At 36.5% G+C, this 18491-nt stretch overlaps 4 protein-coding genes across 4 annotated transcripts; 2 read left to right on the top strand and 2 right to left on the bottom strand.

Annotated features, from left to right (window-relative positions):
* Positions 1 to 1066: 1066 nt before the first annotated feature.
* On the top strand, positions 1067 to 3009 carry CYP86C1 (cytochrome P450, family 86, subfamily C, polypeptide 1). Its single transcript, XM_088515071.1, has 2 exons — positions 1067 to 1994; positions 2058 to 3009. The coding sequence occupies exons 1-2, from the start codon at positions 1100 to 1102 to the stop codon at positions 2669 to 2671; spliced, it is 1509 nt and encodes a 502-aa protein (XP_088371197.1). The 5' UTR covers positions 1067 to 1099; the 3' UTR covers positions 2672 to 3009.
* A 1008-nt stretch (positions 3010 to 4017) lies between these two features.
* Positions 4018 to 7822, top strand: LOC132177536 (proteasome subunit beta type-7-B). Its single transcript, XM_059589903.2, has 9 exons — positions 4018 to 4111; positions 4505 to 4668; positions 5303 to 5444; positions 5584 to 5683; positions 5792 to 5861; positions 5958 to 6062; positions 6351 to 6449; positions 6571 to 6658; positions 7470 to 7822. The coding sequence occupies exons 2-9, from the start codon at positions 4525 to 4527 to the stop codon at positions 7544 to 7546; spliced, it is 825 nt and encodes a 274-aa protein (XP_059445886.1). The 5' UTR covers positions 4018 to 4111; positions 4505 to 4524; the 3' UTR covers positions 7547 to 7822.
* Positions 7823 to 7900: 78 nt separating this feature from the next.
* LOC132177532 (glycosyl hydrolase 5 family protein) lies at positions 7901 to 10395 on the bottom strand. The gene is made up of 4 exons (XM_059589900.2): positions 9927 to 10395; positions 9310 to 9557; positions 8673 to 9193; positions 7901 to 8595 (listed from the first exon to the last, which is right to left on the bottom strand). Exons 1-4 carry the CDS (start codon positions 10323 to 10325, stop codon positions 8153 to 8155), a joined length of 1611 nt encoding a protein of 536 aa, XP_059445883.2. The 5' UTR covers positions 10326 to 10395; the 3' UTR covers positions 7901 to 8152.
* A 2575-nt stretch (positions 10396 to 12970) lies between these two features.
* On the bottom strand, positions 12971 to 15660 carry LOC132179499 (glycosyl hydrolase 5 family protein). The gene is made up of 4 exons (XM_059592235.2): positions 15228 to 15660; positions 14879 to 15126; positions 14263 to 14783; positions 12971 to 13430 (listed from the first exon to the last, which is right to left on the bottom strand). Exons 1-4 carry the CDS (start codon positions 15642 to 15644, stop codon positions 12997 to 12999), a joined length of 1620 nt encoding a protein of 539 aa, XP_059448218.2. The 5' UTR covers positions 15645 to 15660; the 3' UTR covers positions 12971 to 12996.
* Between the last annotated feature and the right edge of the window lie 2831 nt (positions 15661 to 18491).

Genomic DNA, 18491 nt, shown 5'->3' with positions numbered 1-18491 from the left:
TTTTCTTATTATTTTGCAAGAAACCCACCGTTGGACTGCTAATTTGTTTCAACATTTCTAGTTGAAGCATATGAGAGATACAAAAGTAATCGAATCACTCAAATAATCCACTACATAGAGAATAACGCCCCTAATATATATATATATATATATATATATATATGATCTGAATTTGGGTAAATTAAATTCAAGAGTAGCACCATCTTTATAAAAAGCCATAGACGGTTGGGTTGTGATGGGATAATTAAGACGAGTAATATGACCATTAATTCAGAGTTGGGCTGGGTCTTTCTTTTAGTTGTAGCTTTCGAATGAAAATTAAGCTGATTGCAACTCTCAACTATACTACTTTATATAGATATATATATTGGAAAAACGTCTTATCATAGAGTTTGCCAAATTTAATAGGGCTACTAATGGGTTGACGGCAACCCACAATTAGTAGCCTCTTTAGTGGGTAGCGTTTTGGTAGCGTTTTCTTTTTTTGATGCAACCCTCTAACCATTTCAGAAAATCTTAATGAACTTGTTCCTATGGAGATATCTACTATCTTTTAGGCTGCATTAATTCTCTCTTTCCTCACTCTCATCTAAGAGGAAAAAAAAAAAATAGCCATCTTTCTACTTGAAGCACAAAGCAATCGACTCCCCTGTAGGACAATAATGACTTCTTATGGCTAGGGATATAAATCAATTAATTTCACTCATGCAATCCGCTATATAAAAAATAACTTCATAAAAAATATATATATAAAAAAAAAAAAAAAAAAAAAAAAAAAAAAAACTGCATCATAGGTCAAACAATTTAATTTTAGCTGAATATATGTCAAGCATTTAAAGTTTATATTCAGGAATGTTAAAGAGGATCTCTCTCCAAAAGGAGGACAATGCACTGCACCGACTTAAACACCTACTAATGGATTTTCAGTATCCATTTTCTCTATCTTCATTCATATACCATTAATTTCTTCCAACCTCTCTATAACTCTATTACTGTTTCTTGGCTTAATTACCGGAAAATGAAAAATATCTCTCTCATATATATATATATACATTGATCAACTAATTTGTCAATTTCCCAAACCACAAGAGACATAGCAATGGCGACAAAGCTTGTTTTCTCTTCAATTCAATGGTTGTATTCTCACTTCTTTTGGGAAGTAACAATATCCCTGCTTGGACTCCTCCTCCTTCGTTGTATGCTTGAGAGGCTCACCACTAAGGGTCCAGTGTTATGGCCAGTTGTGGGGATCATACCATCGATATTCCTTCATATCAACAACATTTATGATTGGACCACCGAGTCCTTGATCAAAGCAGGGGGAACCTTCCACTTCAGGGGAGTGTGGATGGGGGGAGCCTATGGAATCGTAACCGCCGATCCTTCCAACATTGAATATATGCTTAAAACAAACTTCAAGAATTTCCCCAAAGGTAAGTACTACACAGAGAGATTTCATGACTTGCTTGGGAATGGTATTTTTAATGCTGACAATGAGTTGTGGAAGGAGCAAAGGCGAATTGCGATTTCTGAGATGCATTCAACCCGTTTTGTTGAGCACTCATTTCAAGCCATGCAAAACTTGGTCCACCACAAGCTGCTGAACCTATTCAACAAGGTTGTGGAGGAGTCAAATGATCATAGCTTCGATCTCCAAGATGTGCTTCTTCGGTTTACTTTTGACAACATCTGCATTGCCGCTTTTGGCGTTGATCCTGGCTGCTTGGCCCTTGATTTACCTCAAGTTCCGTTTGCAAAGGCTTTCGAAGAAGCCACCGAATTGACCCTTTTCAGATTCTTGCTGCCACCTTTTGTGTGGAAGCCCATGAGGCACTTTGGAGTAGGATACGAAAAGCGGCTCAAGGAGGCAATAAAAAGCGTGCATGATTTCGCTGAGAACACCGTGACACTTCGAAAGAACGATTTAATCAAGTTTGGCAGCTTAAATGATCATTGTGATCTCTTGTCCAGACTTATTGAAGACTCTGAAAAAGGTAAGAAAAATAATTTTTCCGACGAATTTCTCAGAGATTTCTGCATTAGCTTCATATTAGCAGGGCGAGACACGAGCTCGGTGGCATTGGCATGGTTCTTCTGGCTAGTACACAAGAACCCAGAAGCGGAAAGCAGAATTCTCAGCGAGATTAATGGAATTTTGGGTTGCCGCAAGTGCAAGAATATTGTAGTTTTTACAGTGGAAGAACTAAAGAACATGGTGTATCTAGAAGCAGCATTATCGGAGTCTCTAAGGCTTTACCCTTCGGTGCCAACGGACCTGAAAGAAGTCGTGGAAGACGATGTTTTTCCGGATGGTAACATGGTTAAAAGGGGGGCTCGGGTTCACTACTGCATTTACTCAATGGCTAGAATGGAGTCCATTTGGGGAAAAGATTGCTTGGAGTTTAAGCCAGAGAGGTGGATTAAAGACGGGAAGTTTGTGAGCGAGAATCCTTTCAAGTATTCTGTGTTTAATGCCGGTCCAAGATTGTGTCTCGGGAAGAAATTTGCTTACATGCAGATGAAAATGGTGGCTGCTTCAATTCTGTTGAGGTATGAAGTTCAGGTTGTTGAAGGTCATCAAGTTGATCCCAAATTCACAACCACTCTTTACATGAAGCATGGGTTGCTTGTCACTCTCAAGCACAGGTTAGTCGCCTCGGATTTGGCTTAGGCGCCTTTTCAACCGTCGAGATGCAAATCTGAACCGTTGAAAAACTACAGCGTATGGATGCGATGCAGGGGATGAAGAATTAGTTGGTCAGGAGCATAGGAAGCCAACCTTTTTTGAAGAGGAAGTTTCAGGGGATGAAGAATATTGTGCATGGAATAATGTAGTTGAAGATGAAGTTTCAGCTCACGAGTCCTTTTCGACAACATATGCAATTCGTGGACCCAGGTCCCTCATTTACGTTGGTGTTTTGATGCACGACTCTACTATATATTATGTTAACCTTAAGTGTTTTCTTTTATTTATGTTTATCTTTGAATAAGTAGGTATCATATATGTAACTCCCCTGTACCCAACGATCAGATTATTGAATTGAAGAAGTTTATTTCTAGTTATATTGTTGCCTTGTTGGAGTGTGATACTCTCTGTTTCTCTTTGGTTTTACTCTCTGTTTCTCTTTTGTTTTGACATAAATTTAAAATTAGTTTTAAATATTTTTGTGAGTATTTTATATTTTGAGGTTTGTGTTAATATATATATATAAACTAGAAAGCATATTGGGATCATGAATATGTACTTAGAATGAAGTTTTGTGTTATTATCACAAACTTAATTCGCGTCACAAAACCTTGATGTTTTCTTAAGGAAATATGTTTCCATATAATGTATTGATGACACCCATTGCAGTACATGATTCAGATGTGATTAACTGATTCACACATGAATTCGTGTGAAATTATGTTACTTTTGATTAACAAATAGTCATTAATTAATATGCACACCGCAACAAAGAATATGCTTAATGTACAACAACCTCTTATAAACGCGGGTTTACATGGCGTTAACACTAGCTGTGGTTATTTTTGTTTGTTTGTTGGATTCATATTATATTGAGGTATGAGTATAAGATTATATAAGTTAATTTGATCCCGAATCATTTAAACGACCTATTTAAATAAGTGTGTGATACAATCTAATTTACATAACCAGTTTAATTAACAAAATTTTAAATTATTGAGCATAAAAATGCAATTTTATATAATTTGAACATGAAAAATGAATTTTACTAACGAAATTATATCTTTACAAGTAAAAATAAGATTGAGGGTACTTTTTTTTTTTGAATTAGAGTTTAGGGTCTTAATTTTTTAATCATATAAAAAAAGTTTTAATTTAGCGAATAGCCCATAAGTTAAATGGGTTGACCCAAAATGGGCCCTAAATTATGTCTGCATAGGCCGACCGAAGAGTATGGCTTATCTTTCACAAAGTGCGTATGCCGTATGTACTCCAAACGACAGTTCATGTAATACGAAAACTGTCGTTTCTAAACCACCTTATAACTCTTTTCTTCCCCTCCAAGATTACTCTGTTAAATAACCTTTGAGGCCGTGGACTGTATCATTCTCAAACTTTCACCGGCTTTGCGCATCGATCTCTCGGGTACTCTCCAGTCTCCAATTCCTTGTGATTTCCACAACATTTTTAATACAGCATTCAAGTTCTGTAAAGTTCTCCGACTGTTTGATCGCTGAGAAAAAGGAAAGCACATCAAAGAAAAAAAAAATTGCGTTCTTCATCACACTTTCTTTTGCTTATCCCGTTTCTGAGCAACCAAACGCACCGCTACGTGTACCTGATTTCTAATTCCTAGTTGAGCGTCGAAAAGCGTGAAATTATGGCTCTATCTGTTTGATTTTCGTTTCTTTTTCTTTTTTTAAACGATTTTTTTGCCTATTTCCTTTTCAGTTAATTATTCTGTTAGTGCTTAAGCCCTAGCTCCGGTATTGTACTGTGTTAATTTCTTTCAGCGGTTTATCTTTCTTGGATGAGTAGGTTCGTTTGTGGAATTGAAAATGTCTCAGGCAGCTGTGGAGGTTCCACCTAAGGGTGGATTCAGCTTCGATTTGTGTAGACGCAATGATATGCTTTCTAAGAAAGGCGTTCCGCTACCGTCTTTTCGCAAGACCGGAACAACTATAGTCGGTCTAATTTTTCAGGTAATATATTTATAGTTGGCAAGCTTAGTCTTTGGCTTTTCAGAAATCAATCTGTTTATTGCCTTATCAATTACTTGATATTCGCTAATGTTAGGAAGGAACATAAGAATTATCAAAATTTATGCGATACATTGGTTGTGGACCTTGTGGTTTTAACTATTAAGCTAAATTTGATGTGGACCTTATATGCTCATATCTGTTACAGACTAGACTAGAAAGCGAAATTGATTAAATAACACCTATGCGCAAATATGGATACTGTGTAGATTTTCAAATGCTGCATTATATGCTCCCGTTTCGTGTTTCCTAGTGAGTTCATTCGTATGCTTGGATCTTTTATTCTTTTGAAACTACATTTATGAATTCGTTTGCAAGTCTCCAATGCACTAATGAAGTTGAGCACTGATTCCCAATTCGGTTATCATGGTTGGTATTGAACGATCTAATCTTTTGCTTTTTGAAGAAGGGGGGTTGGGGAGTGTGGCTGTGCCTGTTTTTATCTGGTATTCTGTTGCAGTGAAATTATTATTAGGACTTTTCTACTGGTCCTTAATTATTTTGGAATTACTCTAATTTCCCGTGGAGTTCATGTTTCTTTCAGCTTTTTAATATAATTTTCTCAACTTTTCCCCAGGATGGTGTTATTCTAGGGGCAGACACAAGAGCCACCGAAGGGCCAATAGTTTGTGATAAGAACTGTGAGAAAATTCATTACATGGCACCTAATATTTATTGCTGTGGAGCAGGAACTGCTGCTGATACAGAGGCTGTAACAGGTATTTTTGAGTTGTGTTCCATAAGAAAACTCGTCATGTAGTTGTTTATGATGCTTCTACCACTAACTCACATCCAACTACGTCTTTTCAATTGTTATAGTTATTTAATATTGTTTTTGCATGATGGTGCTTTTTATAGAGATGGTCAATTCACAACTGCAGCTGCATCGCTATCACACTGGTGGTCGAGAATCAAGGGTTGTCACAGCTCTTACACTTTTGAAATCTCACCTTTTCAAGTAAGCTCATTTTCTGTCAATGCTGTCCCTTGCAATATAACTCTACTTGTTAGTGTTAGTGAATGATGATGACTTAAATGAGGCCTAACTGCTTGGTTACTTGTTCAGCTACCAAGGTCACGTTCAAGCTGCTTTGGTGCTTGGTGGAGTTGATGTTACTGGTCCACATTTGCACACTGTGAGTTGGGTTGCATTTACGAACACCTGAACTTATATTATTTTCTTGTTGTGCATGATACTGACTTTCACTTCTTGAATTGATTTCATTGCACAGATCTACCCTCATGGATCAACAGACAGTTTGCCATTTGCCACAATGGGTTCTGGTTCCCTTGCTGCAATGGCTGTTTTTGAATCGAAGTACCATGAAGGGCTGACAGTAAGCTACTCTCTACTCTCTACTATATGATTGGAGGTGCTTTTAACTTGAACTTTACTCTATCTAACTCTCTCCAGAGTTAAGTGGAATAATTCCTTTTCTTTTTTTGTTATCGCTTGATCAAACTATATGACTTAGTCTACTTTGGGAAATATTCTTCTAATTCGGTTGTAGTTTTGCTTTAAGAAATGAAGTTCATAGTTCTGAGAACCAGGTGTTGGTCATTTGTTACTGGGAGATTATATATTTGTATGTTCCATAATGATTTTCGAAGAAACTTTTCTGCAGAGGGAAGAAGGAATAAATTTGGTGTGTGAGGCAATTTGCTCTGGTATTTTCAATGACTTGGGAAGTGGAAGCAATGTAGATATTTGTGTAATAACTAAGGTTTGTGGTTCTTCAATTCATACCATTAAATGACAAATTTCTTTTTGTATGAATTTTTTTTTTCATCTCTTAAGTTTTGGCCGGCTCCGGTAACTCATTTTGATTATGCTTGCTGGTCTAGGGGCACAAGGAGTACTTGAGAAACCACCACATGCCAAATCCTCGAACCTATTTCCATTCCCAAGGATTTTCATTTCCCAAGAAGATAGGTTAATAGTTCTATCCTAACCGTTGCTGCCTATCATTTGCCTTGTAGAAGTTAATTGACTTTTAGTTTATGCTCTTATATATTGTTGAATGATATATGCTAACTTTGAATAATTTAAAATTTTATTTGGTTAGGGAAAATTCCAACTTTTAGCTGTTTACACTTTGTTTAGCTATGTTAAAGGAGAGAAGTGGAAATGTCAAATTTTCCTTTGCATGAGTGGAGGAAAGATTCTAAAGTTTCTTCTGGGTCCACTATAATTTCCTTAGAAGATAGATTGAATTTGAAGGAAAGGATTTAAAAACAAGTTGAATGTAACAACTAGCAAAAGATTCAACCACTTTAAAGAGGGCAGGGTTAATTTTGTTTCTAACTTATCTTGCGTGAAACTTCACGGAGGATAATTAAATGAAGTGTCTCTTCCTCTTCACTTGTATTTGTTTTCTCTTTATTTCCCTATTTAGTAATGAAGCAAATGCATTTCAGTCCAATTAACTGAGCCTTTTCTATAAACCACCCGAAGATTATGACACTTTGGTGTCTTTAATTACATAATTATTTGATTTCAGATAATTTTAAAATGAGGGACAAGATGAGAGAATGGTTTGCAACCATCGCAAGTCTACCTAATTGTTTCAAAGATTACCAATTTGTTCCCTGATTCTTATTATGCAGTTTTCACTTCGTTTATATTTATTTTTCTTTAGTGGAGATGCTTTAGGCAAGGCCATAAATACTCTGTATTTTGCATGCAAATTGATGCATCCTGGGGATATTAACAGTATGGTACCATTGATTTTTCATGGTTGCAGAGGTTCTATTCACAAAGGTTACGCCATTGAAAGAAATGGTGGGAGTGATTGAAGGAGGAGATGCAATGGAAGAATGAGATCTCCGGTTCAACTTCATGTTACAACTTGAATGGATTTCTTTTACACTCATTGCGTTAAATCTCGTCATGTAATTTAAGCCAGGTGATTTGGATGAACTTTCTGTGGGCCTAATAGTCAATTTCAAACTATTGTTCTATTATCTTTGGCTTACTTAAGCTGGAAATCAATCAACCTGAGAGTCCTGATCTTGTGGACATGCTTTAAATTATTAAAAATTATAGTTAAGATTGTAAGGTGAGTATTTGGAGATGAAATAGTCAATTCTTTTTCCCTGTTTTCTCAGCTTTAGATCACTCCATTATTATCATGGAATTAATTGAATATACTTTCGCAGCATATAAGCCCAATAATCAACTTGAAGAAACTTCCAAATAACAACATTTTTTATTTATTCAATCACATAGTTTGGTTCCTAGAATATGGCGCCCTTGGAGCTTTCTATTTGATTGTATTGAAAGGCCCAATGAATTGGGATTTTGCTAGGTCATTTTGGGGCAAACAGACGATGAAGTGGATGAGTTTCAAGAAAATGATTTGGAGCTCTTGCATGGTAGAACCGTGCAGAATATAAAATCCTTGCCAGGCAAAAACCAAGATGGAGTTTATCTCAAGGATTCTGCATAACTTGGACTTCTTGTACTGTCAACAAGCTTGAACCACTGGCTCCCTGGGTCACACGTGTTATCTCTGTTCAAACATTTGCAAGTATTTGTGACAATGGTATTGTTGGGGTCGACATCCAGGCAGACAGAATCTTTGCCAACCGTGGATGAGAGATGCATCTTAGAATCTGAGATAATTTCCCACTTTGAATTAGGGTCTGTGCAAATTATGCTAAGTCTTGCTGGTTTTCCCAATCCTTCTGCTTGTAAGCAGAAATAAGTTCCCCTCAGTGATAAAGTTTTCTGGGGAGTGTATCTCCAGGAATCAGAAGCGGCGCAGGGACCCAATGTTAGTGGGTCAAGCATAGATTTTCTCAGGACACACAGACCCGTTGATGGATGGAAAATTACTTTGTGTAGATTAGTTTCTGATAGGCCTGGCCCTGCAAGTCCACAGCCCCTCAGGAATAAGGATTTGAATTTGAAGAAGAAAAAAAGAAGATGGAAAAATAGAGAATACCTTGAAAAGGAGTCTGGAGAGCAGAGATCCTCTGCAGGAAGGTTAAATTTCTGGTCCCACACCAATTCCAATCAAGCACCCCGTAGTACTCATTTAACCCAACAATGCCCTCTCTCAAATAATAACTCCCAACAAGTGTCCAAAGGGCAAAATCGAGATCAAGCTCGGCCGCCCAACCCAGGAAGCAATCCATAAACCTGTTGTCATTCACATTGTTGCCTCTCAGGTCCATCCCAAACTCACTCACGAACAATGGCCAACCCTGGTCCAACAGATATCCTGAGAGCCTCATCATGTTGTTTACCACTCTCCCACACACTTGATTCGGGTTGCCGGATTCCCATGACTTTCCATCCGAAAACCCGTACCAGTGCATCTCGTATACTAGTTTTCCAGTGAAAGTGAGATTCACCGGTTGATTACGGATGAACGACAGGTCTTTGTCGAAGCCAAGGCCGGAGAGAATGACAAGAATATCTGGGTTTGCTGAATGCACTGCCTCTGCTCCTCCCTGCATGTACCTAGTTCATTTCATTTCACCAAACTCAAATTACAATCAACCATATACATACAATATTGTATATCTAGATTTGGATCATTGTGTCAAAGCCCAACCGTATATGATGATCATATGTACCTGTACCAATCCTTAACGTTTTGTCTAGGGCCTCGGAGCTCATTCCTCAAGCTCATGCCAATCACATTGGGCACGCCGTTAAAGATGGTGGCCATCCGAGTGAGTCCCTGAATCCAGAGGTCCGGGTTGAAATACTGGTCGCCAAAGAACCCATTCCCATCGGAGCTGCTGCAACACCAACCGGGCTTGCTTATGTGATTGTCCAATATGACCATCACATTGTTAGCCCCCAAGCTAGAGACCACCGCCTGAGATATTCAAATTTTTGCAATATAAAATTTAAATTAAAAATACAGCGTTATCATTTATCAATATCAAACTAGAAGTAGCAAACATTAAAAACAGGAAAAAAGACGAAACGTGGCTGTATTTTATTGGTCTCTTTACTACAAAGTCGTCGACACGCGAGCTGAGTTCATTCCAGATCAAACCAAACCCGTGAAGAACCCAACAAATTCCCATGTTTATCCGTGAGATCTCTAAAAAGACATCACAGCCCAAAAGATAAGGATGTGCACTTCATGAATTATTTTATTCTCTTCTTCGTAAGTTTTATGGGGTAATTAATTAAATAAAAAATTTGGGAAAAGAATTAAGAACAGGTATTTCACTGTTACCTGGTATGCTTGTATGAGCGAAAGATCAATGATGGAGGGGTTGTTAGCCTGGAGACCGGAAATGGATTCCGACAGCCCGAGACTCAGGAACGACTGTCTTACGGTGAGAGAAGCCAGCGAGTCGTTGGTGACCAAGTAAAGAGGCCAAGTGAGCCTAACGCAATTGAATCCCATGGACGTAATCCTCTTGGAGATCACGTCCACGGGCTGCTTGCTGAGACCCTCAGCCACCAGGACTTCCAGATGTGTCACCCAATTAACGCACGCCAGCTTCACCCGCTGCCCGGCTTCGTCCACAATCCACCGTGAACTGGTGTGTAGCGGCAAAGCGGTGACAGCCGGGGAGATTATCAGAAGAGATAGAACAGAGAGGAAGGAGAAGAAGCATGAGCTCCCCATATTGAGTTAATTGCTTCGACGGTGGAGGTGTTGGGGAAGGAAGGAGAACTGAAAACTCCTACTTATATGATGAGCTCATGAGCATATGAATATATATCCAACCACTTCTGGTTTAAATAGAAAAAAAGAAAAAGACAAAGAAAAAAGAAAAGGTTATTAATTTCTAAATCCTCTCTTTCTATTGGCCCGCCCCCACCATCTTTCTCCCGACATCAATTAGCTACTATATTCACCTTGTGCACAATGGTGTACTTTTCATGCGAGTATTTCTTTGAATTAAGGTTTTTACTTAGAGGAGTTTAATTCAATTATATATTTCCCATATAAAGAAGTCGGACATCCCGTGGGATCATTGGTGGGGGTAACATATTACATATACTCTTAAAAGGTAGATCATTTAAAGATGTAAAAGCCAATATTAAAGCTTTTAGTAACATTGTATACTTACACTATTTTTATCTTATTTTTATTTCAATTTGTTGATATGGCACTGTCATTTAGTTTTTTATTTTATTTTATTATAATAAAGACAAAGTGGCAATGTCATATAAACAAAATCGAATAAAAATGAGATAAAAGTGTGAATTTTAGTATTTCTCTTACGCTAATTAATTTTAAAGAAAACTACACTTACTTCCTTGATATTCTAAAATTGTAATGCTTTATCAAATTACCTAACCCTTTCACTTATTTCTCTCGTTATGATTTTTTGTTAAATTCAATGAAAAGTGAGTCATGTTATATACACATAACTCAAACGACAATAATACCCATGCATCAACATAAAAATAAATAAATAAAAGGAGACTCACATAGTCATAGCTAAATCCAAAGTCATAATTGCATTTTTATAGATATAATAAGGACATAATGGACATGTTACATCATGTGTGGGTCGCGTGATACGTTGCCGTCTAAGTGAAAAGAAAAATCATAATGGCTGAAGTAGTTTGGAAAGTCAATTGCAATTTTCTAAAGTTAAGAGGACATTACAATTTGGGTATAAATTTGAGAGAGCTAGATATGGGTAATTTTTCTTAATTTTAATCAATGAATACTAGTAAACCTCGTCTCACACGGAAAATTTATAATTTTAAGTGTTAAATAGCAGAATTGTGAAGCATGAAAATTCATTATTCTATGCCTAGGGCACACCAAACACAAGGCACAATATATTCCTTTTGCAAAGAAAACACAAAGAAGTGAAAGAACCATTTAGTCATTTACCCACAAATTGGTAACCAGCCATGATGTTGCTAATTGAGGCTGTGTGGATGGTCTTGCTATTTTACCATGTAGTCATTATTTTTATTTTTTTTTGTAAGAACCATGTAGTTATTACTTGGGTCTTTTTCTCGTCCAAGTATCTGCTTATGTCATGAGCGTGAGAATGACCCATTAGCCTTGTAAACACGCCAAGTTATGTGGTCAAACAAGTAACCAATAGAGTGAAGAAAGTGAACTAGTTTTCCATTACACCCTCTTTCTTTAGGCGTAAGAGATAATTGTCCCTTACAACTTTCGGCTTTGTCAGACTTGCAAGGCAATGCACATGCTATTGCTTTTGCCGATTGGTTATGCTTGTCTATATTTTTATTTTTTTGGGTGGGCCGTTAAAGTTTTGATACGATTCGGAAATTTGATACGAACTCAATATAAAATTAATAAATTAAGGTTAAAAAATCAGGTCCATTCAATTAAATAAGTTAAATAATAGTTGACCTATATAATCTTATATCAAAGCCACAATAAGAACACGAACCTAACATACTACATTTATGGTTGAAATTTGTTTACATGACCTGCAAATCCGATATGCGGACATGAATTTTCACCCCTAATTTTGGATGGAGTTTTTCTTAAATCCAGTTTATAAATTTGTCACGTATATCTTAATATGCGAGAAATATTTTTTTTCATGGCACGAAAAAAAATATATATATTTTTAATAAAATTTACACGTGAATATATATATATATATAAACCCATGTGATTCTCCCATGCTCCAAGTCTTTCTATTTTTCTTTCATTTTATTTGTCTTTTTATAGGTTCAGTATATTTCACTCTTGTCCACCTTGGCCATTCCCTTGAACAACTTCCTTCTTTCTCTTTAATTTTCCCTCTTCATTTTAACTGCTTTGCTTTTACTGGGCCTTTAAAATGTGGCCTTCTAAACCTTGGCACAACAGAATATAAGCCCACGTCAAGAAATTGAAGGCACGCAAGTGATGGGCATGATGGCTAACAACGTGACCAAAGAGAAGGCCTATACCCGGGGGCCTTAGCTGCAGAAGGCCCATGAGGACCAAGCCCCCAGGCTCACCATGCTCAAGTGATACATAATCAATCCTCAGTGCCCAAACCAAAAGACATCATCTCTGAGATCTCTATGCTGCACTGTTCACAATTGCTTCCTTTGTTGGCAACTCGATATTCTCATGTCAAGCACAAATATTTTTTTAAAAAAAATTATAAATTTTTTTTTAAAAGCTTAAAATATTTAAAAAAATATATAAATTTAATTATTTAATTAATATTATAATGCATACCCAACGTATAAAATATTTAACCAAAAATAAAAAGTAAGTTTAAACTAATGATTTAATTAATATTTTAACAATTGCTATTAAAAACCAAACCACATCAGCAAAAGTTGTTCTCGAAGGATATTTAGGAGGTTGGAATATCTCTTGTGCTTTTAACAAGCTTGAACCACTGACTCTCTGGGTCACATGCTGTGTCTTTGCTCAAGCATTTGCAGCTATTTGTCACAATGGCACGGCTGGAGTCTACATCAAGGCAAAGACTAGTAGCATTGCCAACTTCCGACGAGAGATGCATCTTGGAATCTGAGATGGTTTCCCATTGTGAACCAGAGCTGGTGCAATCACCACCAAGCTTTGCTAGCTTCCCCAATCCGTCTGCTTGCAAGCACAGATTTGTTCCCTTCAGTGATAAACTCTTATGGGGTGTGTAACTCCAGGCCTCAGAGCTTTTGCAGGGACCCAACCTCAATGATTCAAGCATTGATTCCTTTAGGACACACAGACCCGTTAATGGGTGAAAAATTACTTGGTGTTCATTACTTTCTGATAGGCCTGGCCCTGCAAGTCACAAAACCCAAATTGATTATCTAATTTACTATATTCTCCATATGGTATAATAAGGTGAAAAATGAAAGAAAAAAAAATTGCTTGAGATATTAATTCTTTTAATATAATTATAAGAACTTGTTTGGGATTGCGTTTGAAAAATAGAGCTTTTAAGTCAAAAAAGCTTTTGTGCAAAAACTTTATTTTTAAGTTTTTGCCAAAAGTGCGCTTTGGCCATTTTTTGACTTTTTTGACCCTTATAAGCGCTTTTAATTTTTTTATTAAATGAGTACTTTTTTCTTTAAACGGGCTTTTTAAGTGTTAAAAGCACTTTTAAGTCCCACAAACACAATCACAAATTAATGTGATAATCTATAATTAGTAAAATAATTAAGAATATTTAGTTGACAAGTCAACCACTAATTAATTAAATTATCAAGTTAAATTTTTAACAGTTTAAAAAAACTTATAGTAAAAAATGTAATACACCTGGGAGCATTAAAATGGTTTGGTTCAAAATCAAATAACGACTTGGTTTCAAAAAGTATTCCAAACGAAATCAGTGGACAATTTATAAACGTAGTTGTTATTTCTGTTCATTTTCATCTTTTGCCGATAGGTTTGACGTGGTGAGCCATTAAGTTTTTTTTTTTTTTTTTTGGATGAAAAATGGATTTATAATCTGTGCACCATTTGTGATACCTTTTAAATTGAGGTGCCTATTTGATTTCTAAGTCAAAATACAGGCATTAAAAAAAATATGTTAAAAAAAAAAGGTCTCCGGCCGTGAGTGCTTGAGTTTCTTCTAGAAAGCACGGAAAATGTATAGAAGACCATATCTTACCTCGAAAAGGAGATTGGAGAGCAGATATCCTCTGCAGGAAGTTTGAATTTCTGGGTTCAGTCCAATTCCAATTAAGCAGCCCATAGTATTCGTTGAATCCAATGACTCCTTGCCTAATATAATAACTCCCACCAAGAGTCCACAAGGCCCAATCAAAGTCAAGATCAGCTGCCATAGCCAAGAAGCAATTCATGTAGCGGTTGAGAAGTGTATTGTTGCCTCTTAAGTCCATACCAAACTCGCTGAAAAACAATGGCAACTCCTGCTCCAACAAAAACCCTGCCGATCTCATGATTATGTCCATCACTATCCCACACGCTTCGTTCGCGTTCCTATTTTTCCACGTGCTGTCATCTGTAAATCCGTACCGGTGCGCCTCAAATACTAGCTTTCCGGTGAACGTGAGGTTCAGTGGCTGATTTCGGAGGAATGACAGGTTTGTGTCGTAGCTCAGGCCTGAGAGAATCACAAGAACATCTGGGTTCGCTGTGTGCACTGCTTCTGCTCCTTTCTGCATGTACCTTCACAAAACTGATCAAATTAAGCACATAAAAAAAAAAAAAAAAAAAAAAAAAAAAAAGAAAGAAAGAAAGAAAAAGATTACGCTTGTATCTACCTGTACCAATCATTCACGTTCTGTCTAGGGCCTCGGAGCTCGTTCCTTAAGCTCATGCCAACGAAATTGGCAACACCTTTAAACATGGTGGCCATTTGGGTTAGCCCCTCAATCCAAACGTCCGGGTTGAAATACTTGTCACCAAAGAAACCATTGCCGTCAGTTTCACTGCAACACCAGCCGGGCTCGCTGATGTGATTGTCTAATATGACCATCAAATTGTTGGCACCAAGGTTAGACACCACTGCCTGAGAATATATATTATATTCCTTGGTTACAAAATCTGGAAAAATGCACCCACCCAAATATGTGATGATTTAAGAGTTTGGAAGAAATTAGTGCATGTTACCTGGAAAGCCTTAATGAGGGAAAGATCAATGATGGAAGGGTTGTTAGCCTGGATGCTAGCAATGTATTGAGAGAGGCCTAATCTCTCAAACGACTGTCTTACAGTGAGAGAAGCAAGTGAGAGATTAGTGGCCAACGAAAGTGGCCAAGTGAGCCTAACGCAATTGAATCCCATGGAAACGATCCTCTTGGAGATTGCATCCATGGGCTGCTTGCTAAGACCCTCAGCCACCACGGGCGACAAATGTGACACCCAATTCACGCACGCCAGCTTCACACGCAGCCCACCAGCTTCGTTGACAATCCACCTTGAATTTGTACTCAGTGAGACAGCCATAGCAGGCTTGGTTTGGGAGAAGATGATGATCATTAGAAAAGATACAAGAGGGAGGAAGGAGAAGCAAAAGAGCCTCCCCATATTTTGGTTCGAGTTGAGAAAGAGAAACTCTCAAAGTGCTGTACTTAATTAGATAGGAATTGGGTTTGCAAATATCAACGCAGTTGTGAATTAGGTCAGCTATATGAATTTATTTTTACTCATTGCATCCATCATCTTAACATGAACTATAAATACTCCTCTACTCTTTATCTTCCCTTTGTTGTACATGCTCTAAATAAAAATAAAAATAAAAAAAAACCGGAAAGGGAACTAAAATATTTCAGAAAACATTATTATTAATTTATTATCCCTTTTGGTCAATCTCGTTGAAAAACACTTTCTTGTTATACATTTCCAAAAAACAGAATTTTGTACAGACCCACCTCAATATTCCGTTCTTAATTGATTGCATAACCATGAAGTTGTCTCCCCTTAATCAAATTTCCACTGGCACAACACCCGTACCACACATAGTCACTACATTTAATCAAAGACGTAGTCATTAAATCAGAACAGTTAAAATTTTTACAGGAAATGTTTAGTTTTTTCAACTGCATATAGGCCGGATCAATTGTGTACATAAGTAAACTAGTTAAGCAAAAACAGATGATTAATTGTTTACATAAATAAACTAGTTAAGAGACAACGGATCGAGGAGATCGAAGACAGAAAATAAAAAATTAGGAGACACACTAACAATAAGGTTTTGGTGGTTCAAACAGACTAAAAATTAGGTTATATTTGTCAAACATTTTCTTTTCTGGCTTTTATTTTCTATTTTTCTCAAAACAAAAAATATTATCAAATATACTTTTAAAAAATTCTCTTCAATTAAAGCAACATTATTATGGCAGGCCAAACGGAGTCTATATTTTATTTTATAATTATTTCCCAATATATTATAACTAACTCTTTTATTAGTTTATGTTTAAAAAATATTATGAAGTGTTGATGTATTCTTGTTAGATAAAAAGTGGTATAAAGCATTTTTCTACCGATATTTCTTTGATGCTTGTCATGACTCATGTATACGTCCAAAGCCCGTCTTCAACTTTACTAAACAAATAAGACGTAAACCCATTGAGTGTAAAATGCCGACACAAATCAAACGAGAGTAAAGTTTGAGAGAAGTCAACATTTCTCTTGCTTCAACAAATGATGTCGGCAACACGGGGCTTTGGACATACGTACCAGTGTGACATGGACTTGATTTACGGTGAAGTCAATGGGCCCAATTTATTATTGCATTTACTTCTCCAAGCGGACAGCAAATGGGCAATTAACCGACCAAATGTCCTTCTGGCTGAACCGACTTTCTTTGACATGTCGTATTATAGGAGAAAGGGAATTCGAACTAGTGACCTCCACTTCATTAAATGTGATTCCAACCAATTAAGCTACCTCTTGGAGACGCTGAACCGACTTTCTGTAAAAGCCAAAATGACACAGTTTCAACTTTTTTTTCTTTCTTTTTTTTTCTTAATAAATAAAAGAAACTGTTGTTTGCCGCCACTCTTCAAGCTGAGTTATGGGTTCAAGCTCTAAATTGTCCTGACCTTATAGATAATAGAGGAGATAATTTCTTACGAAGGATTGCAAGCTTCAATCTCTTACTTCTTTGAAGCTACCAAAAGTTAGTAGAAAAGCCAATAGAAGGGCTCATCTTGTAGCCAAGAGGGCTACAAGATGAGAAATGGGAAAGATCCTCCCTTATAATCCTTTTCCTTCGTTCAATTAAAAAAAAAAAAAAAAAAGAGGGCTGCCTCTCAGAGTTTTATACCTTGCTATAGTTTAACTCCTGCTTGTAATTTGTCTTCCCCTCCCCTTTTCCTGTATTGATCATAAAACAAAAATGCGTCATCATATTTGGCACGGTTAAATTTGCTAGACTTAATAACAAATTCCAATACAATGATTGCATCCATTACATTGTAGTCACTTCTTTAAGGTTTAAAAAGTAGTTTAAAACTCCTTATGGTAAGCCAAAATAATAAATCACTCCATATTTTAAACTTCTGCTAGAGATTCTGATGAAAGCGGTTAAAATATCACATCTATATATATATATATATATATGAAACCATTCTCAGGAGTGTTTTAAAATTGCGACATATATCGTGAACTCATTTTTATGATGAAATGGGTTTAATTATAAAAAATTGTAATCCCGCGCATAGCACGAGTTATAAGCTAATTAACACTAATAATAATACGACGTGTGTTCTCCCGATGATACAAAATAGAAAATATGAAAATTAAAAAAAAAAAAAAAGAAATAGAAAATAAATTACAGGGGTGGACCCCTTGAATTTCTCCTTCTTCTTTTTTGTTTTGTTTTAGTATAAAAAAATGTGACTTTATTATTAGTGATGTACAGAGTGATGTGTAATTTTTGCTTACTTTAGAAGTTTTAAATCACTCTGTATATTGTAGGCCCGATTGCAAATGGATTCAACCACAAACACTGATATTTAATTTTTTTTTTTTTTAGAAAAAAAATTGAAAGTTGAAAGGTGAAACTATTTGTTATATTTGGTTTGAGATTTGATGTGACAGTTGGACATAGTACAAGCTTTTGGGTTTAACTTAGGGTTGAAGTAAGTCAAGCCAAGCCGAATTTTGAGATCCTGGGATTGGTTCGTTTTATGAGGATGCACATTCAAATAGAGTTAACAAATGTGTCCAAGATCGGCTAATGAGAGGCTTTGCCTACCTTGAGCTCATTAAAAATGCTATTTGAGTTTACCCAAGTACTCGATTGACTTACTTGATGCCTCGACTCGAGTTGAAATTAAGTTATTAAATTTATGAATTTGTGATTTGAGTCAGGTTCAAACCCTAAGTTCAGTTAGAAAGCTCATTCAAATCTTTATCGGGCAGCTTGGC

Source organism: Corylus avellana, chromosome 4, assembly GCF_965113065.1.
Source record: "Corylus avellana chromosome 4, dhCorAvel1.hap1.2, whole genome shotgun sequence".
NCBI lineage: Eukaryota > Viridiplantae > Streptophyta > Magnoliopsida > Fagales > Betulaceae > Corylus > Corylus avellana.
Note: the sequence above shows the minus strand (reverse complement) of the source record. Positions and strands in the feature narration are given on the sequence as shown.

Coding starts and splice junctions, on each gene's coding strand:
- LOC132177536 (XM_059589903.2), top strand. CDS start 4,525: ATGTCTCAGGCAGCTGTGGAGGTTCCACCTAAGGGTGGATTCAGCTTC. Junction 4,669..5,302: donor TAGTCGGTCTAATTTTTCAG/GTAATATATTTA, acceptor ACTTTTCCCCAG/GATGGTGTTATTCTAGGGGC. Junction 6,659..7,469: donor TTCATTTCCCAAGAAGATAG/GTTAATAGTTCT, acceptor TCATGGTTGCAG/AGGTTCTATTCACAAAGGTT.
- LOC132179499 (XM_059592235.2), bottom strand. CDS start 15,644: ATGGGGAGGCTCTTTTGCTTCTCCTTCCTCCCTCTTGTATCTTTTCTA. Junction 14,784..14,878: donor AACGTGAATGATTGGTACAG/GTAGATACAAGC, acceptor AGTTTTGTGAAG/GTACATGCAGAAAGGAGCAG. Junction 13,431..14,262: donor TCTCCAATCTCCTTTTCGAG/GTAAGATATGGT, acceptor TGTGACTTGCAG/GGCCAGGCCTATCAGAAAGT.
- LOC132177532 (XM_059589900.2), bottom strand. CDS start 10,325: ATGGGGAGCTCATGCTTCTTCTCCTTCCTCTCTGTTCTATCTCTTCTG. Junction 9,194..9,309: donor AACGTTAAGGATTGGTACAG/GTACATATGATC, acceptor GAAATGAACTAG/GTACATGCAGGGAGGAGCAG. Junction 8,596..8,672: donor TCTCCAGACTCCTTTTCAAG/GTATTCTCTATT, acceptor GTGGACTTGCAG/GGCCAGGCCTATCAGAAACT.
- CYP86C1 (XM_088515071.1), top strand. CDS start 1,100: ATGGCGACAAAGCTTGTTTTCTCTTCAATTCAATGGTTGTATTCTCAC. Junction 1,995..2,057: donor TATTGAAGACTCTGAAAAAG/GTAAGAAAAATA, acceptor TCATATTAGCAG/GGCGAGACACGAGCTCGGTG.